Source organism: Eucalyptus grandis, chromosome 2 (assembly GCF_016545825.1).
Source record: "Eucalyptus grandis isolate ANBG69807.140 chromosome 2, ASM1654582v1, whole genome shotgun sequence".
NCBI lineage: Eukaryota > Viridiplantae > Streptophyta > Magnoliopsida > Myrtales > Myrtaceae > Eucalyptus > Eucalyptus grandis.
The window spans coordinates 35,848,720-35,873,341 of NC_052613.1; the positions used below are offsets into that span (position 1 = coordinate 35,848,720).

Consider the following 24,622-nt stretch of genomic DNA (forward strand, 5'->3'; position numbering starts at 1 on the left):
TAATAAACAATGTCTTCATTATTTGCGGCGGTTTCCGGATCAAAAAAAAATAATAAACAATGTCTTCATTACTTAAATCTACGGTCGCTGTCTCTATTAACTGATTTTGCATAATGAATTTTCTCGATCATTAACTCAATTGTCGTTCTGTTCAAAAAAAAAAAAAAAAAACTCAATTGTCGTACATTTTCTCCCATTTTCCACCTCTGTTCCTGTCTGTTCCAGTCAGCGATTTCACCCTCGAAAGACAGCGACCGCTCGCCCCATTCTACCCCGCAACCGACCGTTGGTCCGCCCCTCCAACGGTCACTTCGGTCTCAACCGAAACAGGCCAAAAACCAGACCGGAGGCCATCGAACCTCGGCCGGAGGACAAAACCGTAAATCCGTATCCGAACGGCGAGGGCGTCTCCCTCCCGTTATTTCTCCGTCCGTGCAAGGGCACTAGCGTCATATCGCCCCCCTCCTTCTCCGGCACGAAGAAGAAGAAAGCGAGGAGAGAATACCAGACAGTGGAAGCCAGAGAGAGAAAGCAAAAGCAACCTCTAGAGAGAGAGAGAGAGAGAGATTCGGATTTTCAAGCTTCGTTCTGGTCGGTATCTCTGGGCCAGAGCATCTGCTGCATTTTCTGAGGTTTCGAGAGAGCCGAGTCATGGCCGAGTCGAGCGACTCAGTGTCCGTCGACGTCGACGCCGTACCTTTCGAAGGGAAGGTAGGTAGAAGCTAGCTCGAGTAGCTTCCACTTCAAGCTCTTGGCATTATCTTTCTCACTGATTAATTCATTTTGCCCTTCGTTTTTTTTTTTTTTTTTTTTTTTTTGGGGGGGATTTCAGGAGCATGCGGTGAAGACGAGCAAAGGTTCGGTTTCCGTGTTCGTCTGCGGCGATCAGGAGAAGCCCGCCCTCATAACGTATCCCGACGTCGCTCTCAATTGTACGTTCTTGCCCGTTTTCGGGCCACTCGAGCTGTTGTTGCTAATGGGTTGATGCGCATAATTAGTCATAGCGTCCCCATTGTTGTTGTGAGCTCTTTGCCTCGTGCCTGAAATTCGTTTCCCATTGTGGATAGGATTAGTTTGAGTTATGTCTTGTCGATCCGACTTGATTGGCGGAGCTAATTGTAGTCCGAAAGGACGTGTTACCTTTGTGCAATGAGGGGTTTTGGTGTGAACTGTGATTGGCTCAGTTTATCGGACAATTCTTTGTAGCCGTTGGTCGATGTGGGGACTAACGCAATTTCGGGGCTTGCCGTGTTATGTGCAGATGTGTCGTGTTTCCAAGGTCTCTTCTTTTGCCCGGATGCTGCTTCTCTGCTGTTGCACAACTTCTGCATTTACCACATTGATGCTCCTGGGCATGAGGTTAGTATTATTGTGGCATTTATGTAATTCGGTGTCATGTGCGTGTTTCTATGATTCGCGTTGAAGTCGGTATGCTTGCCGGTGGTTCTAATAGAGCCTCTGTTGGCCATTGCCATTTGATGAAGAGGTATTGCAGTTGGGTGCTGATGTGATTTCTTCGGATGCGCCGATTCTCAGTGTCGATGACCTTGCAGACCAGATTGCTGAAGTGCTTGACTTCTTTGGGTACGATAACATTTTAGTTTCTCTAGCTTTTCTGTTACTCTCCTTATGACATGTATGTGACCGGATGGATAGTGGCTGTGCTGATTTCCTCTAAGTCAAAACCTACCCATAAGATTGCATGAAAAGATTATTCCCATGGATAACCATACCATACCTACGCTTGCTTGAAAAAGATGGTGTTTTTGACTTTTATCCTTATATGATATCATTCTTTAACATTGTTTAGTTGCTAGCTGGACCCCGAGCATGTCTAAGTTCAATTTAGGTCAAAAGTCAACAGCATGATTTCTGTCAAGTTTCCTCAAAAAGTAGCTCTAAATTAGATTCTGAAATTGGTTTGTGTAAAGGAGCTTTTTCACCTCTTCCAATTTCTCTTTTGCTTGACTTGGAGTTTGTTTCAGGCTGAAGGAAGTTCTGTGCTTAGGTGTAACAGCCGGTGCTTACATCCTGACTCTTTTTTCAGTAAGTATTAGCATACCAAAGCCACTTTTCTGTCTTGTTTTTGTTCCTCCCATATGTCATTCGTACATTGATATTTTATTTCCTGGACTTGCCAGCTCAAGTATAAAGAGAGGGTTCTTGGTCTGATTCTCGTTTCCCCAATTTGCAAGGCACCTTCATGGACTGAATGGCTTTATAACAAGGTTCTAGCCTCAATCACCTGGTCTTTTGCGTCCGGATAATATAATATACAGTCACTGCAGTAAGGATGAACACTAGAAGATTACTACCGCAAGTTTTGAACAAAAGAGTTTTTTGTATCCAACAATTTTAAATATAATCTAGGGCTTTTTATCTTATTTGTCCGTTGTGCAGATCTAATTCTATATATTCCAATCTATGAGGTGGATTATCATTTAATTCTTCATATGCTACTTGGAAAAGAGGTAGCTGTCGAATGTCAATTCGTCCTTTTCACAGAGCAATCACATTTGTTTCCTGGAAAAAAGTAATTTACAAGCAACCTAGTTACATCCTCTGCGGTTGGTGCTCTGGAAATAGTTGACTTTTCTGGCACAAGAAAGTTGGAGTATGAACGAGTTATTGAAGACATTATCTTTTGTAGGTGTTGCTGAACCTCTTGTACTTCTATGGCATGTGTGGTTTATTGAAGGAGTTTCTTCTCCAGCGGTACTTCAGTAAGGTATTTTTACACTTTGTCAGTGTGAGAAGCAATGGATAGCTGCCTATGCGGGCTATTCTTTTCGACCATTTAAGTAACGTTACAATACTCCAATAGGAAATTCGCTGCAGCATGCACGGTTCAGAATCTGACGTCGTTCAAACTTGTCGAAAGGTATGCAGTTTCCAGCCAGATGCTTGTTTTTGGGAACTGATCAGTTCATCTCTGTCCTTGTTGCAGAATTACGTTTTCTGCCAATTGGTGGATCGATACAAATCTTATGAAAATGAAATCCTGAGATAATTGAGATTTTGCATTATGACAACTTGATTTTGAATCGGGTATGTAGCAAAATATATTGAAGAATTTGTTGGAATGAAGCTAAATGCCTGCAAAGTTGTTTGTTGTGCAGCCGTCCTTACTTCTCCAGACCTTTATGTGAATCTCGGGATTTATGTTTTGTTTCTTGAGTTGATCCTGTGTGAGTTGTAACTCTGGACTTGTGACAGGCTTAGTCCTCATGTGTTCAGTTTGTTGATGAATACAAATTTATTTATCAATAGCATGAAGTTCTTTTGGGATTATGAACTCATTATTGTCAGCTTATTTTATACTGGGATTTATTTGGCTGACTCAGTTTATGTTGGGTTGTCATTTCAATGCTTAAATATGGATGCACAACTGAGATGCGCTCAATCTTCTCATGTGCCTGCAGTTGCTGGATGAAAGACAAAGTCTGAACGTCATGCGCTTTCTTGAGGCCATGAATAGGTAAGTGGCAGACTGATAAACTGGTGCTCAATGCATCTTAACATGATCTATATAGGACTACTGTATTTTTGGGTTTCAAGTAGCTGTGCTGATAGTGCATTTGACCAAAGTTAAATGCACTTTAGATTAAAAGTTTCTTGTGAAACTGGTAGCTTATAATAATGTCATTGTTTGAATCAGAACCTGTTTTTAGACATAGAACTAGTGATTGATCTCGAATCCCTAATGACATGAAACTGCCTCAAACCAATCATCAGGACGATAACGAGTTGCTTCTAATCATGATGGTTAATCTTCTGGATGTGATGATATTTGCTTCTTTGGCAATCCGTATCTTTCAGTTTGTACCTTGTCTGTCGACCCAAAGCACCATATAGTGCATAATCTGGATCAATGCTTGAAGACACAGAACAATGTGAAAGATGAGCTATAACCTAGTCTCCTCGTTCAGCAATCAGACTTGCTTTACATTCCCCATCTTTGTCCCTGTGCTAAGAGTGATAACAAGCCTCCTGTCTGGATAACTTTGGCAGATTGATCGATCTGTGGTTGCGATGTATGTCCGTACATATGGAGTTGTGATGCCATGGGGCATTTCTAAATCAAGAAACTATTATTTTTCAGTGAGACCCATAATCTCTGATCCCTATGTTTTCAGGAGGCATGATCTGACAGACAGCTTGAAGAATTTGCACTGCAAGACACTCATTTTTGTGGGTGAGAGCAGTCCATTCCATGCTGAATCAGTGTACATGAGTGCCAAAATGGACAGGAAAGTCTGTGCTCTTGTTGAGGTAGTGTTCTCACATTGTTGCTTCTTTAATATTTTCTTTGTTGTTACTAAAGATTACCTATGGACTTTTAGACATGTTCAAAGGTTTTAGAAAGTCGGAAAATGATCATACAATATCTTAGTGAAGCACAGAAGTAAGACCAGCTGAGAGGAGCTGATTTGGAACCCATGGCTTTCATCGTCTGATGATTGGATCATCTTCAAACTGGTGGTTGACTTTTTAGCTTAGTTTGTTTTTAGCCCAGCCAGTTTAATGGGTTTCCTCTCTCTTGCATTCAGGAACCAAAAGAGATGAACTTGCATTTAATTGTTTTTTCATTAGTGCTCACCAACTTCCTCTGAAGATAGTCATTTCATTTTGGCAGGTTCAGGCGTGTGGTTCCTTGGTGACAGAAGAGCATCCTTATGCAATGTTGATCCCGATTGAGTTCTTTCTTATGGGATTTGGCTACTATAGACCACCACATTTTGTATGTTCTCTAAACAATGAATCGAGTCCCACTAGCCCCTCAAGCCAATCTTGCATAGCGCCGGAGCTTTTGTCACCTGAGAGTCTGGGGATAAAGCTCAAGCCGATCAAGACACGTGTAGCTAGCGAGGTCTGATGGAAGGGAAGACAGAAAAAAGGAAGATTGTAGTTTAGTTTCTAACTGTTTGTTGCAGCATTTGTAGGTGCTTACATACCTGGGGGATGAATATTCTTTCATTTTGTCGATACTCAAATGGAAATTGTTGTATCCATTCTTCAACATCTCATGTATATAGAAGTACGGCAACATTCTTTTAGGAGTTGAATTTGTATACCGACAGTGACAGGCAAACTCCTTGTACACTTCTTCTACGTTTAAGGATCATTTTTTATGCAGCTTGTTTGAAAAATTCTTTCTTCATGTGAAATATAGCCAGTGAAGTTTTTTCTTTGCACGAGCGGCCTTAAGATGGAGGCATATATGTTGGTTCCCAATTCAAGTATTTATGTGCATGCGTCGTGATGGCATGCGGCTCGAGGCATCATTTATTTTGTCTACATTGTGGCTTACCAAAAGCCGTCGACTATGTGTCCTTTATTCATTGTTGGGACCATAAGTGTCATACGGTAATAAATTTTAACTAGTTTAACTACCAAAGAGCATTGCACGAGATCAAATAGGTAAATTACTGAAAGTGCTCATCCTTAAAAGCTACAACAATGAAAATAGGGAAGAACACTTTCCTTGCACAGTCTAGGAGTGTCAATGGAGTGGGTTTCTATGGTACCTCTCTCAAATCATAACAGATGTATGTTATCTCTAATCCGAATCCAACCTGAAATGCATAGGATCGGAACCAAAAACCCTAGTCGGGTTGGGTACAATGTATATTGGACACCACCTGACTGTTAAAACCCCAAAAAAAGAAGAAGAAGAATTGTCCAAATAATAGGCTAGGCATGTTGCAACTTGTATAAACAGAATGCCAAGTAATGAATAGATTGGAGTCACGTTAAAACCCATTTACAAACTCCCCACATTAATTCACATACTAAATTTCAAAATCACAATCAATTTTGCCATATTTATTGTTACTTTTTTTCAAGATTCAATCAACAATCTCTTTGGAACCCCGAGAAGCCCACAGGGCTAAAAGATTCGTAGGGTTTGCCAAATTTGTATGATGTGTAAATTAGATATTCCAACTATCAATTCACCTTAAACACCTATTGCTTGTTACTTGTTAGTTTGATGTTGGATGGTATAACCGATCAAAGATTAACATTTTATATGATGGACAAAATTTCTGAAATATTCCTTATAATGCCAAAATGTCGTAGCTTCAATTACTATCTCCTCTCCCCCAAATTCGACCCTTAATTTATCATGCTGCGGTGAGAAAGAGAAACAACGATCCTTATTAAAGATGCGATTTATATGAATCACGAAAACATCTACGAGAAAGTTGCGGTAGAAATACAAATAAAGAGAACCACATACATAGTTCCTTCAAAGCCCTAATTTTGATAGACCACGAGAACTCGCATTTTGTCCATTCAATTGTGTGAAGAGAACCGCAGTTTTCCTTTTCTGGTCCTAAAATATCCCCCACTTCCTATTTTTAATATAAAATAATTTGGTGGACATTATTTATTTAAGATCCGTATCGTATAATTTATGTAAAATTTCACAATAAATGTAATCAATTTTAAATTAGACCCTTCAACACCTAGGTCACAAAAACCCGCGATTTTGCATTTTTTTCTACACGTAAAATTCTGGGGTTTATACATATATGTGGGAGAGAGAGACCGAGAGTCAGGAGATATATATATATATATATATATATATATATATATATATATATATATATATATATATATATAATTTCAAAATAATTTATTAAAGAACTACATCAAGGCATCAGCAACGTGACGATGATCATGTGGCTTAAACATTAAGATGTATATCTATCCATAATTTCAAAAGCAATATCACTTTCTCTTTCCTCTCCATGAAGAAGAGATTTTTCTACGCTTCTGCGCACCAGCTTTGAAGACCTTCACAACCGAAGCCTGTCTTTCCTCCGCGTCCATGGCAAATTTCTTTAGGCTACGTTTGGTCGTCGGGATAATAATCGGGATAGGATAGGATAAAGTAGGATATTAAATCTCCCGGATAATAAAGGCGGACATATCTAATCCTATCAAGTGTTTGGCGCACTTCAAGATAAGATTAAAAAATAAATATGATATTCAATTAAATTATAAAATTAAAAAATAGAAAATTCAATTAATTAAATGCCATGGAAAAGCCTAGATCTAGGAATTGTGGCCACCATTGAAAATGGCGAGATGCGAAGATGGGAGAAGAAGTGGAAGAAGAGGAGAGACGGAGGCATCCATTTGACGTAGATGCTTATGATATCTTCTCTTTTTTGTTAAGTTTTTTCTTTCCTTAAAAAAATTCTTATCCAATCCGGGCTTATCCCACCCTCCCCCGGATTTTTTATCCGACATTTTATCCGGATATATCCGGGTTTGTCCGATCCGGTGGACATTCCCAAACATTGGATAGGATAACAAATTATCCTATCCAGACTCAAATCTGGACTACCAAACGCAGCCTTAGAGGAGAAACCGGACCGCTTGACGAAGGCCGACAATCGCCGTCTTCTTGAAATAGGAAAGAGTAGTCTCTGGAGTACCTCAGTGTTGCTATTCTCTCCTCTAGACATCGAGGGCTAAGATATTTCCTCTTGATGTAGCTAGAGAGGCTCACGATTCCACGGCGAGATTTACGCAAAGTTCTTGCTCTTCTCGGCACGCGAATTACCCTTTTTTCGCCGGTCGAACGGTCGTACAATATGAACTCGAACTCCATCTTCGATCAATTAAATCTTACCACAGCGAATTTGAGGTCTCAGTGAAGTATGTTCAGTAAGGTGGAGTGGGAATGAGTTGCAAGGCTGTGTACTTTAGAGATTTATGTATTAATAAGAGTTAGTTCCTAATTCTAGTCGGTGAATCAACACTAGATCTACTAGGATTCTGCTTCCAAGAACCAATACGAACTCTTTTATCTCCGTGTGTGTTGAAGATAATCATGGCTCCTGATTTTTTCCCTTTGTTGAGAACCCTTGCAACTGAAAGTTGGAGTATTATAAAGTCTTGTGACTTGACTGCCAAGTTTTATCATGCAAATTGATTGAGCCGCTTATCTAATTTCAAGCATAAGAAAGGTTATCATCCAAACTCCTTGTACACTTCTACGTTTAAGGATCATTTTTTATGCGGCTTGTTTGAAGGATTCTTTCTTCATGTGAAATAATAGCCAGTGAAGTTTTTTCTTTGCACGAGCGGCCTTCAGATGGAAGCGTATGTTGGATCCCCATTCAAGTATTTATGTGCATACCTTCTTGATTCCGTGCCCACTTATGTAGAGAAAGAAAACTCCCTTGGTGTACCGTAATAGAATCCAAGTTCAAATGCTTGTACAATTTTTGTGTCTAATGTCTCGTACTGAGCGATCCAAATAAATAAATAAAAAGTGTCAAGTAATGGCCTCTGAATATATCATCTGATGTGTACTTCTTTTGGGATTTGGCACATGTATGTCAAAGTCAGATCATTATAAGTGATTCAAGAGCATGCATCGTGAAGGCATGCGGCTTGAGGCATCGTTTATTTTGTCTACATTGTGGCTTACCAAAAGCCGTCGACTGTGTATACTTTATTCATTGTTGGAACCATAAGTGTCATACGGTAATAAATTTTAACTAGTTTCACTACCAAAGGGCATCGCACGAGATCAAATAGGTAAATTACCGAAAGTGCTCATCCTTAAAAGCTACAATAATGTAAATAGGGAAGAAGACTTTCCCCATACCGTCTAGGAGTGTTAATGGATCGGGCTTCTATGCTACCTCTCCCAAATCATAGCAGATGTGTGTTATCTCTAATCCGAATCCAATCTGAAATGCATAGGACCGGAACCAAGAACCCTAATCGGGTCTGGTACAATGTATAGTGGACACCACTTAACTGTTAAAATCCAAAAAGAAGAAGAAGAAGAAGAATTGTCCAAATAATAAGCTAGGCATGTTGCAACTTGTATAAAAAGAATGCCAAGTAATGAGTAGATTGGAGTCCCGTTAAAACCATTTACAAATCCTCCACATTAATTTACACACTAAATTTCAGAATCACAATCAACTTTGCCATATTTATTGTTACTTTTTTTCAAGATTCAATCAGCAATATCTTTGGAACCCTGAGAAGCCCACAAGGCTAAAAGACTCGTAGGGTTTGCCAAATTTGTATGATCTGTAAATTAGATATTACAACTATCAATTCCCCTTAAACACCTATTCTTGTTAGTTTGACGTTGGATGTCATATCCGATGAAAGATTTTCTTTTTATATGACGGACAAAATTTCTGAAATGTTCCTTATAATGCCAAAATGTCGTAGCTTCAATTACTATCTCCTCTCCTCCAAATTCGAACCTTAATTTATCATGCTGCAATGAGAAAGAGAAACTGGGATCCTTATTAAAGATGCGATTTATATGAATCACGAAAACATCTACGAGAAATTTGCGGTAGAAATACAAATAAAGAGAACCGCATACATAGTTCCTTTAAAACCCTAATTTTGATAGACCATGAGAACTCGCATTTTGTCTATTCAATGGTGTGAAGAGAACTGCAGTTTTCCTTTTCTCGTCCTAAAAATCCCCCACTTCCTATTTTTAACATAAAATATTTGGGTGGACATTATACATTTAAGATCCGTATAGTATAATTTATGGAAAATTTCACAATAAATGTAATCAATTTTATTTTAAATTACACCCTTCAACACCTAAGTAGCAGATACCCATAATTTTGCACGTATTTTTACGCATAAAATTCTAGGTTTATAATACATATACGCGAGGGACAGAAAAAGAGAGTCGGGGAAATCTCTATATATAATTTCAAAAGAATTTACTAAAGAACTACATCAAGCCACCAGCAACATGACGATGATCATGTGGCTTAAACATTAAGCTGTATATCTATCCATAATTTCAAAAGCAATATCACTTTCTCTTTCCTCTCCATGAAGAAGAGATTTTCTTCGCTTCTGCGCACCGGCTTTGAAGACCTTCGCAACCGAAGCCTTTCTTTCCTCTGCGTCCATGGCGACTTTCTTTAGAGGAGAAACCGGACGGCTCGACGAAGGCTGACGATCGCCATCTTCTTGAAACAGGAAAGAATAGTCCCTGGAGTACCTCAGCATTGCTATTCTATCCTCTAGATGTTGAGGGCTAAGATATTTCCTCTTGATGTAGCTAGAGAGGCTCACGATTCCACGGCGAGATTTGCGCGGAGTTCTTGCTCTTCTCGGCACGAGAATTACCCTTTTTTCGCCGGTCGAACGGTCGTACAGTATGAACTCGAACTCCATCTTCGATCAATTCAAACTTACCACAGCGAATTCGCAATGTCAGTGAAATATGTTGAGTAAGGTGGAGTGGGAATGAGTTGCAAGGCTGTGTACTTTAGAGATTATGTATTAATAAGAGTTGGTTCCTAATTCTAGTCGGTGTACAACACTAGATCTACTAGGATTCTGCTTCCAAGAACCAATACGAACTCTTTTATTTTCGTTTGTATTGAAGATAATTATGGCTCCTGATTTAAAGAATGGATGATAACCTTTCTTATGCTTGAAATAAGATAAGGGGCTCAATCAATTTGCACGATAAAGCTTGACAGTCAAGTCACAAGATTTTTATAATACTCGACTTTTAAGTCGCAAGTGTTCTCAAAAAGGGGAAAAAATCACCAAAAAAATAAAAATCCTCAAAACTATGCACATCGTAATATATTTATTCCAAACTTTTTTCTGCGACACCAAAAGTCTTAAAATTATATCCGTGTGATATATTTGCCCTCCATCAATGAACACCATGAAAAATCTACCTACATGGATGCTGAAAAGCAAACAATATTGACATGGCGATTATGTGGCTTAAGTGAAATAGAAACAATATTATTTTAACTGAAAAATCATTTGACTAAATATTGATGGAAGGTAAATATATCAAGAAATAGTTCAGGAAAAATGTGTCGTAGATGGCATAGTTTCGAGTTTTTGATATTACAAAGAAAAGTTCATGATGAACGTATCATAGTTAGAATAGTTTGGATATTTTGGTAGAATTTTCCCCTTCAATAAAAATCAGAGTCTACGTAGCCAAGAAACTGGAAAGAATCCCAAAAGAAATGGGCCTGGGCCCAGATTGAGCTCACCGCTTTGGCCCACGAAAGAGAGATACGGGCTTTGTCCCACGAACCGAAAGAAAGCCCAAATCAAACCTCCCTTCACCTTCTCCTGCTTGCTCTCGCGACGGAAGGAAACCCTAACACTGCATTTCCTTCCATTCCCTCTCTTTCTCTCTCTCTACGGCAACAGATCGATCGGGAGAGAGATTCGCAGCAGCAGCACCACCACCATGGCGGCGAGCGAGACCACGGCGCTGCACTTCGCGTCCCCGTCGACGAGCCTGACCGCGAGGGTCCACCCGCTGGTGATCTTCAACATCTGCGACTGCTACGTCCGGCGCCCCGACCAGGCCGTCCGGGTCATCGGCACCCTCCTCGGCTCCGTCCTCCCCGACGGCACCGTCGACATCCGCAACTCCTACGCCGTCCCCCACAACGAGTTCTCCGGCCAGGTCCTCCGCTTCTCTCTTTGACTCTCCTCCGTTTCTTGTCTTTTTTTTTTTCAAATAGCGTTCCGTTTATAAGCCTTGCGGCATAAAGCGAATACGGAGGCGAGGAATCGAGCTGGAGCTTAGCGCTGGTGGCGGCGTTGGTCGATAATTCTTCCTTCTGATTGCGTCGTTCTGGGTTTTGCGGGCGTTGTTCTATGCGAGATGGCTCGAATCGAGCGTCGGAGTTGGTTCCCCTGTTTCATTCCTTTTCCTTTGAGTGATTGTGTGTCTCTCGACTGATTGGAGTGAGTCGAGAATTGTTGCCCGTTTGTCGCTCGACAGAATGCCGGCGTTTCTTGGGAGGATGTTTTCTTGAACATGTTGAGCTCCAGAGTCTGTCGTAACTATTTGTATTTGCTGTCCACCGTCTGCAGAAAGAAAAACGTAACTTTTAGCCGCGCATTGTAAGCTACTCGACCCCGTTGTGTCTTTTAGTGTGAGCGTGCGAGAGGCGAGACCATGATTCTGCGATTGGATTATGGACATGGTTGTTCAGATGTTGATAGGCTGGTGATTCTCCAATCCAATTCGCCTCTTATTCTCCCGATCTACTGAAAAATCATGTACCTTATTATTGGTTCGCGAGTTTCTCGTGTCATCTATGATTTTGTTATCGTGATGGTCTTTTCTATGAATTTGTATAAGCTGGATCGTTGTCCATTCACAGATATCATGGATACTGCTTTTTGTACTGAAGCTGAGTATTAAGATATGTGTGGATTGCAGGTTGCGCTGGATATTGAGTATCATCATAACATGCTGATATCTCACCAAAAGGTGAACCCAAAAGAAGTCATTCTCGGATGGTAATTCTCATCACTATGTTGTTTTTGTTTCAGAATTTGAGTTTTACTTGGATTGGTTTGGTGCTGATGCTTGCGACAATTCAGAGTCTTTAATTCTGTTATATTAGAACATCATATTTACAACTCTGAAATAAGTAGTACCATTTTACTGGAAGTCTTGTCTCTACTAGCACTGCACGTGATCTCTCGTGTATGCATTGTGTTGTACAAACCTGCCTGAAGCTGCCGTGCTTGATCACCTCTTTGTCTTCTTAAAGATGCCTTTGGAAGCGATGGATGAGTATTCTAGATTTGTTAGGTGGATATGGCCAAGACGAGGATGCTGCTTTCTAGTTTGGACTTGGCCATCTGATTTTTGAAACGATTGTTTAAACTATGTGAATGGTTAATTTCTTGTATTATTCAGATGCCGAGTCTTTTAGTTGTTTTCCTTCTTCTTTCTTTTCCCCGCTGTTTGTTCCTTTCAACGTCTTAGTCATGAGGAATGATTCAATGATCCTGCCTAACTGCCCATGTCCTCTTTAAAAAAGTGCCTTGAGCTTTTGAATGTGCTTTATTTTGGAACTTTGGTTGCATGTGCAGGTATTCAACTGGCGATGGTGTCACTGGTGGAAGTGCATTGATCCACGAGTTTTATTCTAGAGAAGTTTCGAACCCTGTACACTTGACCGTTGATACAGGATTTAGCAATGGCGAGGCTTCGATCAAAGCTTATGTTTCTACTAATTTGACTCTTGGGGACCGACAGCTTGCTGCCCAGTTTCAAGAGATTTCTTTGGATCTGCGCATGGTGGAAGCAGAGAGAGTTGGATGTAAGTACTCGTAGGAATCATGTTCCATCTTTGGATACAACGTAATTATCTGACTAATGCTCGGCTATAATGATGGGTGTTCCTATTAGACCTAAATTTAATGGGTTTTTGACTATTAATCAAATTTTTGGTGTGGTTCCTGACGGATGTCTTAGTGAGAGATAGGCAGAAAGCGTGGCTTTGGATCGTAGATCAATTCTGAAAAACGGAATTATCTATAGTTTTAATGATGTCTAATTTGTTGTCCTGATGATTAGATTGATGTGAATTTGTTCTATTATTTATCTTTTCCTGGTTTTTTTGGTATTGTTTAACTGGGTTTTCTCATAGCAAATTTGTCCTGGCAGTTGATATCTTGAAGAAACAATCGGTTGATAAAATTCCAGGCGATTTGGAGGGAATGGAAGCTTCTATGGAACGTCTGCTAGCTTTAATTGATGACGTCTATAAATATGTCGACAATGTTGTGGTGAGAAAGTGACCGCTGGCTTTAGCACGTCTTCATTTTTTGCTCTTGGTGTAAGTCTGATGACTATTTTGCTTTGCTGTTTCCAGGAAGGCCGCACCCCTGCTGATAACAGTGTTGGAAGATTTATAGCAGATTCAGTAGCTTCCATTCCGAAAATGTCACCGCTGGCCTTTGATAAGCTCGTGAACGACAGTATACAGGTAATCTGTTCAAGATTCACTTAAAATCTACTAATTTCTGAAAAACAATCTACTTCTGGTCCTGAATCTTAATACATGGCTGAACTTAGAACCTGTAGTCTATCACCAGTTAATGCTTGGACTAACTTTGTTTTGCTGCCTTTCATACACTTTATTCGCATTTAATGTTCTTGCTACACCAGCCATCGCTGAAAGCTGCTCTCAATTTCCATGTCGGGTCCTTCAATTTGGTCTATTTTTGCTCAGATTGGTTGAAAAACGGTTTTGCTAGGTGCACTTGTGATCAATAGGTTTCACCCTTCAGCTGACTCAATGCATTTGTTTGCTTAATATGTTACCAGGACCAGTTGCTATTGCTTTACCTGTCGAGCATCACGAGGACACAGCTCAGCTTAGCAGAGAAATTGAACACGGCAGCACAGATCCTGTAAATCAATTCCGTACCCACTCTAGCGCCTGAAGGGAAATTCATCTGGCCTAGTCTTGTTTGTCGGTGTACGGTGACCACCATTAGATTGCTGACGATTGTTTTTGGAAGTGATTGTAAGGCTTCTTTTAGTATTTGATTGAGGGGGGGAAGTTTGTGACCTTCAGAGAGATGAGAGATTTTCAGTTTACCTGCGGTGGGAATCTGTCAAGCATCACACCAATTTTGGCGTATCGAAATTTCCACCTATCCATGAAATATGCAACTTTGAGGAATTACTATGAAGTTAAATTCTTTTCCGAACTTGTCTCTAGATGATGGAGATCTAATCAAATTGCACCAAAGATTGACCGTCATACGATAAGCCAGGGAAGTGACGAATTAGTCATCGACATTGCAATTCTGGTCGCGTTATGACATCAAAATCTGTAAAAACATACGAAATAAATCCAAGGAGCGGATCGAGATTATTGTGGTAGGGTACTCTTCTTAACTTGGCGACCGTGACATGACACGAAGAAGTGAGCACGAAAGGCATAAATCCAGAGAGCTTCTGCTTGCAAGAAGGTGGCGGCAGATAGTGATTCGGAATTCAAGTTGGCGAAAATGGACGTGATTATGACCCAGCAATCGTCCTCTCGACTAATCGAGGAGGTGATTGTGCACCCTTTTGGTCCTCAGCATTGTCGACAACTTCGATGGAGTCGCCAGTGACACTCGCAAGCTCCTTCGAAGGTGTTCACGTTTCTGATAGCTACGCTGGTCGGGTTTCGCTGCTTTTCTTGCAATGGACCTGCAATTCCGGTGGTTTCGATATCCTGTTTTACTCGGTCTTCGGAAATTTTTGTGCGAAGTTTTTCTTTCTGAATGAATCTGATAGGAGGAAAAAGACGAGGCGAGTTGAGAAACCGAGCTTCTGTTTCGCCCGTTGAGATGAAACGTGAGGAACAAGGCCTGACGTGGAGACTGACTACAATGTGATTTGAGAGCGCCAATCCTAAATGCAAGGCATGGTATGATCCGGGCATGCAAATGAGAGTGTTCAAGGATTGTTTTCGTCCGACATTTTCCCTTTGATTCGGGCTTGACAATGGGAAACTCGAATTTCCTGAACGATGATGCTCGGTTGAAACTGTAATTTCCAGTGTGACTGAAGCAGAACTGCGGGGCCGTGAGCTGTATATAGCGTTGTATCTTCAATTCTTTCTTGCTTATGCCAAAGGAGAATGTCAATTATTTGACTCCCAGGAACCACATTGATTCTATTTGCTTAAAAGAGCCCCTGCATATGATACCAGGAGTGAGCTTTTGTGTGAGAAACAACTCTGTCAGTGGAAAATTGGGAAAGCTCAGACATGATTAGTTTAGAATGCTTGTACCTCCTCCAGTGTCGGGCCATCCTAAGGATAACCTAAATTTACTTTCCTGCTTTTTTTTTTTGGGAAGGTTCTATTTTAGTTTTTTCTCTTAGGGCTCTTCTCGATACAACTGCCACCATGCTTGCCACAGAGGTGTCATGTCCTTAATTATGCTGTGCTGCTTAGTGTCTCAGTCAATTCTCATCTTCAATGCTAGAATCTTCGAGACTGCGATAGCCCTCAAACTTGTTACCTTTCTTGTCAAGGTCACCGGAAAACTTACTGCATCGAAGGGGTTGGATGCGCATCTTCGAGAGATCAGGAGTTATCTCAATCTTCTCATCGACGGAAGGCTTCCATTAAACCATGAGATTTCGTGTCGTTTACAAGCTGGTTTTCTTATATGGACTATTTGGGATTTGGTTGCTCGTTGCCGGCAATTTGCTTTGGGGCTCTTCAAAACCATTACACATGTGCTGTTGAATAGGTATTGAAATCAAATTTTAGCGTCAGCTAGTTTGGCTGTCGTGGTGATTTCCTGTTTCAACCATTGAAGTAACTTACAATACTCAAATAGGAAATTCGCCCGAACATGCGTGATTCCGAATCTGAAGATATGCAGTTTTTAGCTAGGTGCTTCTTCTCAGTAGGCCCATAATTTAATTGCTCGTCTAAGCCTGCTTATTTTCCCTTTTGCGCCCGGGCCATTGATCATGTCTATCCTAAGGACATGTTTGGTAAACACCATCTTTTTCTATTTTAATGTTTTCTTGTTCTCTAAAATAGAAAAAGGACACAAATCCATATGTTAGCTAATTTTTCTATTCCCTATAATAGATAGTGGTTAGGGAATAGTTTTTGAATGAAAATAAGAAATAAATAAAATCTACTTCTTTATTTTTTTTTTTTTGGTAAGAAAAAATCTACTTCTTTGTTTACACGAACAAAAATGGAAAAAGTTATTTTGAAATAGAAATTATTTTCTAAAAGTAAAAAGATTATCAAACGCACCATAAATGTATTTATTCACTTTTTTTTTTTTATGGCACCTCGCAAACCGAGTCAATAGTTGAACAAAAGTGAGCTAAGTCGAGTATTGCTTTCAAAAGACCTTGTGGATGCTTGTCCTTAGTACAAAGATACTAAATTTTTGGTAAATTGATCACATTAAGTGAACCTACATGGCCGAGTCAGAGCTAAATTAAAGATATGCTTGCTCAAGAAAAAAAAATTATTTGTGGGTAAGTATTATGGGATATAAATGTAATTTTCTTAATTTCATTAAATCCGAATTTCTAATTTTAAATAGGTTCTATTTATTTACATTAAAAAAACAAAAAGGTATTTTTTCTTACTTTTCAATAGAAATTTAAAAATATCATCCAAATTTCAAAAGGTCATGACATAAAACAGGAAACTTTCACAAAGTACAGATGTTAACAAATAAATATGTATTCGAATTTTTCATCGTTATTGTAAATTTGATGGAATTATTTATGTTTACTTTTTCTTTAAAAAAAAAAAAAAAAAGACAAAAGAAAATGCGATATATATATTATGTTTCCTTGTTCTATTCGAAGCAAGATTATTTTATGGATACACATATATATACACAAGAATCCAAACTCGGGTGGTTGCCCATCTACAAGGGTCACTTGCGGTAGTTCTTCAATGAAGTGTCCAGCCGGGCTACATTCCTTATTTTACAATGTGCTCAAATCCATGTGTATATATAATACATATGTATACGTATATGTATATATAAATATATTCATAGAAAAGGGAAACAGAATATCTATCCAATACCTCTTCATAAATAAATCCTCCTCCTCCTCCGTTGTGACGGACATACGGCGCAGAACAGCATGGACGAACTTCCGCGGGCCATCCTCTCCGAAATCCTCTCCAGAGTCCCGGGCCCGTCGCTGCTGCGACACCGACGCGTCTGCAGGCGCTGGCGGGAAGCCATCGACGATCCCTACTTCCGCAACTCGCTGCACCGCTCGAAAGAAGGAGTGGTTCTGTACCTCGAGCACGGAAAGGACGAGGAGATCCGTATCCTGACGATGCACCAGGAAGCGGCGGCGACGTGGATGGTCGAGATGGGCAAACTCCCGAGACCGAGAGGCTACGTGTTCCGAGGCGCCTGCAATGGCTTGCTCTTCTTCATCCACCGGACCGACGTCAGGAATAACGGCGAGCTGCTGATGAATCCCCTTACTAAAAGGATCCTGATATTGCGAAGAGCACCCGATCTTTCGCTGGACAGGTCTGTTTATGGGTTGGGATTGGATCGCTCTACCAACACGTACAAGATGGTGCAAATCGAGAAAACTGGCTCCGACGAGAAGACTTGCACCAGCACGGCGGTGGCTCGAATCTACGATTTCGACAAGCGATCGTGGAGGGCCGGCGAAGCCCCGCCGCTTCCTACCGGCACCGGTCTTTCTCGTGATTTCGTCTTTTCTTCCGGAGCTCTGAACTGGTTTCTGAAGAGACGCCTGCTGCCGTCGCCGTTGACGGGGGCAATGCTCTCTTTCGACCTTACCAAGGAGGAATTCAGCTTGATCCCGATCCCGGACGTCTTCTTCAAAGGTGGCAGTGCCGGCAGCGACTTCCCTATTTGGATAAAGCGCGACCCGCCGTGGGTGTCGCTGGTGATCTGCCGGCGTGAGACGCTAAGCCTTGTTTTCTCTCAAAGCGACATAGTGATGACACTAGAAAAGGATTTAAATATATTTACAATTCGATGTATCTTGATCGTTATAATTATATATATATAATACTCGCGCTTACCGGTAGAATAGACAATAATCTTTTCTTAAGAAGATATGTACATAGAGGTCGATATAACAAATATACATTATCCTTCAATCTCCCAATTGTTATAAATGTATATTTAAATTTTCAAATTCACGAAGCGTTTTTTGTTTTTTTGTTTTTTAAATACAAAGATACTAGATTTTTGGTAAATTGATCACGTTAAGTGAACCTACATGACTGAGTCAGGGCTAAATTAAAGATATACTTGATCAAGGAAAAGAGTTTGATTTTAAGTATCATGGGATATAAATGTGATTTTCTTATAATGTACATTCTTTTTTCGTACTTTTCGTTAGAAATTTAAAAATGTCATCCAAATTTCATAAGGCTATGTCGTAAAATTGGAAACTTTCACCAAATACAGATCTTGACAAACAAATATTTATCTGAATTTCTTTATTGTCATTGTAAAATTAACAAATTTGTTTGTGTTTGCGTTTGCGTTTTTCTAAAGAAATAAAAAAGAATATGCGCACGTATGTGTATGTGTGTGTATATATAATTTTGAAAAGATAGTGATGCTGAGTTTAAACCAAGATGAGGAAGGTGATGAAAGATATCGATCCATGCGTATCTCCATGGAGTGATCTTCATCCGAATAGAACGAGGAAACAGAAAATCTATCCATAAATCTGTTGATAAATAGATCCTTCTCGTTCCTTGTGATTGACATCCGGCGCTGAACAGCCCTCAAGCAGACGGCGGCTCCGGCTCCACTCTTCATGAGCATGGATGAACTTCCGCCGGCCATCCTCTCCGACATCCTCTCCAGAGTCCCGGGCAGGTCGCTGGTGCAACACCGGCGCGTCTGCAGGCGCTGGCGGGAAGCCATCGACGATCCCTACTTCCGCAGCTGCCTGCACCGCATCAGAGAAAGATTGGTCCTGTACCGCGAGCACGGAAGGGAGGAGGTCCAGGTCCTGAAGATGCAACAGGGAGGAGCGGCGGCGGCGACGCGGATGACCCTGATAGATAAATTGTCGGGGCCGAGAGGCTACGTGATGCGAGGCACCTGCAATGACTTGTTCTTTTACATGCACCGGACCGACGTCGAGCATAACGGCGAGGTCATGATCAATCCCCTTACTAAAAAGATCCTGAGATTGCGAAGAGCGCCCGATCTTTCGCCGGAGATGTCGGTTTACGGGTTGGGGTTCGATCGCTCTACCAACGCGTACAAGATGGTACAGATCGATGCAATCTATTCTAACGAGAAGAGTCGCACCAGCACGGTGGTGGGGGCTCGAATCTATGATTTCGACAAGCAATCGTGGAGGGCCTGCAAAGCCCCGCCGCTCCCTCCCGGCGCCGGTCTTTCTCCCGATTTCGTCTTTGCTTCTGGGGCTCTGAAATGGCTTCTGGAGAGGCTCGCGTCATCGTCGGACGGCCCGTTGGCGAGGACGATGCTCTCTTTCGACCTTACCAAGGAGGAATTCCGCTTGATCCCGATCCTGACCCCGATCCAGGACGTCTACCACGGTTTCCACCGCCGCCGCAGCCGTCGACGCCGCCGCCACGGTGGACGCGACTTCCCTATGCGGACACAAATGGACGGGCGACGGGGATCATGGACGGACCGAGGGATTTGCTGGTGGGAGACCCTAAGCCTTGTTTCTCTCAAAGCGACATAGTGAAGGCACTAGAAAAGGATTTAAATATATTTGCAATTTAGTGTATCTCCATCGTTATAATTATATAATAAATTTTCGCGTTCGTTAGTAAAATGGACAATAATCTTATATTGATATGATATGTTCATAGAGGTCGATATAACAAATACACATCATCCTTCAATCTCTCTCGGCCGTTATAAATTTTTTCTTAAATTTTCAATATTCACGAAACTTTTTACACATTTTTTTTTCTTTGCATATTTCAGATATATACAGTTCTATCAATCATTTTCTTTTTACTTCTTTTTCACTTCTTGCTGTTCGTTTAATATACTCTTACACACAAATTCGTGTATAATTTATTCATGGTTTAGACCCTAAGCCTTGTTTCTCTTGAGCGACATGGTGAGTAGGGGTGAGCGGTTTCAGGTTCCGGTTCGGTTCCGTCTGGAACCTGGAACCTATCCTCGGGTACAGGTTCCAAAAAATTTGGAACCTGGAACCTACCCGTCAAAACCAAGAACCTGGAACCTACCCTGTCATAGGTTCCGGGAGGTCGGTTCCGGTTCCATGGAGTTCTTTTTTTTTTTTTCATTTTCAAATTTGAATTATAACGTACACGCATACTCTACGGTAACTTGAAGGACGAGGTCTTTTGTTCAGTAATAGATTGCAAAAAATCATACTAAAATCTTGCCATTGCTCTATGAGATATCGTTGACATAATAAGCGAGACATAAACATAGTGACATGTCTCCAAAAGTAAAACATAACAAGAAGAACCTTGAGTTTCACAGGAAGGCGTCTCTATGTCTGACGGTCTTTCTTTTGATTGAATAGGAGCAAAGCTTGCATTTAAAAAGGTCTTATATGAGAAGCAGCTGAAGTCCATACTGAAAGTCCGAACCCAATGAGCCTAAATGGGTTAATGCTGCAAAAGAGAAGGTACATAAGAATGGAGAAAATGGAATCATTACGACAACTCAAAACTTGCATGTTCAAATGATGATGACAATGAAATTAATGCAAAAGAACAGACACAAGTGTCATTGCTCACTCAAATTAAGGAAGATTATGGCGTAGCACAGGGCCCAAAAATCCTTTTTCTTTGTGAAAATCAATCCTACATGACAAATTCACTTATCTCAAAATGAATTTCAATAACTTGTGGATGCTCGCTAAATTTACTGTACTACACATCCAGGGGAATAGATCAAAAGCTTTGCTCGAAATGTAGTTACAACACACACTTTAGAATATCAAAGAGCAACTATTTCTAACAGGGCAACCTACCACTTCGCCTAAAGCAAGAAATAGTAATTTGAAAAAAATAAGCATCGCTGAAGATGTACAAGAGAGGAAAGCTTTGCATCTTCACGAGCTAACCGAAGACCATATTTACCCGCAAGGTGCTGATCGACGCAAAATGGCATCAACAGAACATAAGATCCTAAGAGAATTGGAGCAACTACCACTTACATAAGGAAATATATAGCAAAAGATTTAACCATCAATACTTAACTTGTCTTGTGGCATCTTCACAAGCTTCGATCAAGACCATATTTACCGAAAGGCCGACAAAGTTTAGCGAAAAACGCATCGTGAATTCGATCAAAAGAAAAGAAAGGCCGACGAACCCACAACACCATCCTTTCCACGGAACTCATCGAACCCAAGAAACCATCCCACAATTCCCACAGACCCAAAACCGAAAATTCATCGAAACAGCGCACGACCCACGAAACACAAAGAAACGGACAAGCCCAGAATCTAACCGGAATCAAGAAACGGGAAGCCCATGTGACCAGCAATGGAGGGCGGTCGATCTTTCGACCCGAAGCGGTTGAGTCTCGGCCGAGACCGAAAAGGCACATATGGAGTGCAGGCGAGCGGCGTTGAGGCGGCGTCGAGCGGCGAGGGTTTGGGCGGCGGCGAGGGTTCGGGCGAGCGGCGAGGGTTCGGGCGAGCGCGTCGGCGATCGCGTCCCAGCGGCGTCCGGCGCGTGGCCTCGAAGGTGAGCGGCGTCCGGCGCGGACTCAAAGCGGCGTCCGGCGGCGAGACTCAAAGCGGCGTCCGATGAGCGTGACTCACGGATTTGGGCAGCGACTGGCGTCGAGCGGCGAGGGATTGGGCGAGAGGCGTCGGCGACTGGCGTCCAGCGGGGTCCGGCGGCGGCGGCCTCCTCGAGGGCGAGCGGCGTCCGGCGGCGCGACTCGGAATCGGCGTGAGTCGTGGCAGTGTGAGTGTGAGGTCTGAACTTTGAAGACTAAAATCTGAATGAAGAGCCGTGGACTGGAGATTCTTTGGAGCCCTAAACTTCGGTTCCGGTTCCGGTTCCGAAACCGGTCCCCTAGGAACCGGGAACCGAACCGGACCCTCCCCCGGTTCGGTTCCGGTTCCCGGGTAACCCGGGAACCATGCTCAGCCCTAATGGTGAGGAGACGTTGGCTAGACTCTAGTTATTTTTGGTTTGGACTTTTAATACCACAAAAAGTCTAAAACTAATGCATTTATAACAAATTTATCCAAAAATAATTTTTTTATTATCAAAAATCTTAAACCGGTACATCTGTAATAAATTTATTTCAAACTAATTTTTTAACCCAAAAAACCTCAATTGGTACACATGTAACAAATAATACCCTCCATTAACTTTCATCAAATTTTACTATTAAATTTATTGACATGGATAACACATTGTGTTGTGATATAGTGATATGGCAAGTTCAAGTTTGCACCTATGATTTTCACGTGAACTTGCCACATGTCATCCATCAACAAATTTAATAGCAACATTTGAAGGAAGCTAATAAAGAGTAAATTTATCATATGTGTATTAATTTGAGATTTTTAGTGGCCAAAAAATTGATTTTAGATAAATTTATTACTTGTGTACTAGTTTAGTGATGGCTTTAGTAAACAAATTAATTTATGGTAAATTTATTATATGGATATCAATTTAAATTTTTCATGATATTGACCTTTAAAATAAAACTTGAGCATTCATGGTTGCCTCTTTTTTTTTTTTTTTCTTTTTTCTTTTCAAGGATATTTCTATTGATCTCCGCGAAACCTGTAACCGGTAATAATTATAGATTGCAAATGATAAAAGACTGTAGAACCAACATAGTGGGGGAAACAGAATTCGAGAAGTAAACAAGACACTGGGAAAAAGCACAAAAGTATCCTGTCGGATTCAATCGAAATCAAGCTATACGTGCTATCCTATCCCATGCTGGTTTTGGAAGATTCCAAATTCACCAAATAATAAGTCATTCAAGCCATAAGATTTGGGTCTAAATCTAGGCACAATACTTTGAAGCAAACCAACCAATTAAAATCCTTACAACAACAAGCACATTTCAAACGCCATGAGAGAATTATAATTGCTGCCAAAAGCCACCATTTAAGCAGCAATATTACATTTATTTTTGGTCTGTCATACTTTAATTCTCAACTCACCCTCAAACTTTTACTCTGTTTCTTCGCAAAGTGTATGAGTTGAACCCCACACCTGAAGCTAAATCCTCCCCACTCTAGCCTTCCTATGAAGATGAAGATTCATATTCCTCACCTCCTCTTTGGTGGTTATGACAAGATTACATGACTATTAGTAAACTTCTGCAAAATCACTTTTGAAAGTGGTAAATTCCGTAACTTGTAGAATATGAAAAGACCACTTCACCAGTGATCTAACAAATAGTTATCCAAGTATAAAAGACAAAAGCACTACAAAATATAAGCCCCACACCAACATCTTGACATTAGTAGAGAAAATTGTCCAAAAAGTCATAAATTTATACATTTTTATTAATTTAGTTCTAAATTTTTAGTTATTCCAATTGAGTTTATTCGTCAATTTTGATCGGAAATCGTTAACAAATATGTTAGTTATCTTACACAATATGATCAATGTTGATGTGTATAATTTTTAATAGTATTTTAACATTTTTTGAATTATTTATTATTTTCTTTTAGCTTTTTTTCCTTCTATTTTCTTTACTTACTTTTTCTTTTTCTACTAGGGGTTGTCAGCCACCAGATAAGGACCGCAAAGCCCCTGCTAGTAGTTGGTGAGGCTTGTAGCCCTCCTTCATAGTTGGGTGAGGGCCACAAGCCCTTGCAATAGTTAGTGGGGTTGTTGGGCCTCAACTTGTGGCTAGTGGGCCCTTACTAGCCTTTAACCAAAATAAAAGAAGAAAAAAAATTAATAGGAAAATTTAGAAAAAAAATAAAAAATTTAAGTATTATTAAAAATTGTCTATCTCAAAGCTCGACAAGTATCCACATTGACATGATATATTTGCTTACATTCCGAGTGAAGGTCATAATTTGCAGCGATTTCTAGCCAATTTTGAGAGAACATGTAAAATTTTTAGGACTTAACTAGCACAATTAAAATGTTTAAGATTATATTGGTAATAGTGTAATATGTCTGGAACTTTTTGGACATTTTTTCCCCATATTATAATGTTTGGAAATTTTCTTAATAGAAGTAATCAAGTATAAATTAGACCCCTCAACACCTAGGTTGCAAATGCCCTTAATTTTGCACGTATTTTTACACGTAAAATTATAGTGTTTATAATACAAATGTGCAAGGGAGAG

At 40.6% G+C, this 24,622-nt stretch overlaps 2 protein-coding genes across 3 annotated transcripts; both read left to right on the forward strand.

The window, feature by feature from the left end:
• Positions 1–469: 469 nt before the first annotated feature.
• On the forward strand, positions 470–5,159 carry LOC104430388 (protein NDL1). Of its 2 annotated transcripts, none has more exons than XM_010043123.3 (11): positions 470–711; positions 833–932; positions 1,262–1,359; positions 1,487–1,584; positions 1,986–2,046; positions 2,142–2,228; positions 2,651–2,728; positions 2,825–2,881; positions 3,423–3,478; positions 4,137–4,272; positions 4,637–5,159. In XM_010043123.3, exons 1-11 carry the CDS (start codon positions 652–654, stop codon positions 4,874–4,876), a joined length of 1,071 nt encoding a protein of 356 aa, XP_010041425.1. In that variant the 5' UTR covers positions 470–651; the 3' UTR covers positions 4,877–5,159. The 2 variants fall into 2 exon arrangements, with proteins under 2 accessions (XP_010041425.1, XP_010041431.1); XM_010043129.3 differs by having other exon boundaries at positions 471–711; positions 1,496–1,584.
• A 5,985-nt stretch (positions 5,160–11,144) lies between these two features.
• Positions 11,145–14,519, forward strand: LOC104430376 (eukaryotic translation initiation factor 3 subunit F). The gene is made up of 6 exons (XM_010043114.3): positions 11,145–11,467; positions 12,233–12,312; positions 12,895–13,124; positions 13,472–13,593; positions 13,680–13,793; positions 14,135–14,519. Exons 1-6 carry the CDS (start codon positions 11,246–11,248, stop codon positions 14,222–14,224), a joined length of 858 nt encoding a protein of 285 aa, XP_010041416.1. The 5' UTR covers positions 11,145–11,245; the 3' UTR covers positions 14,225–14,519.
• The last annotated feature ends 10,103 nt before the right edge of the window (positions 14,520–24,622 follow it).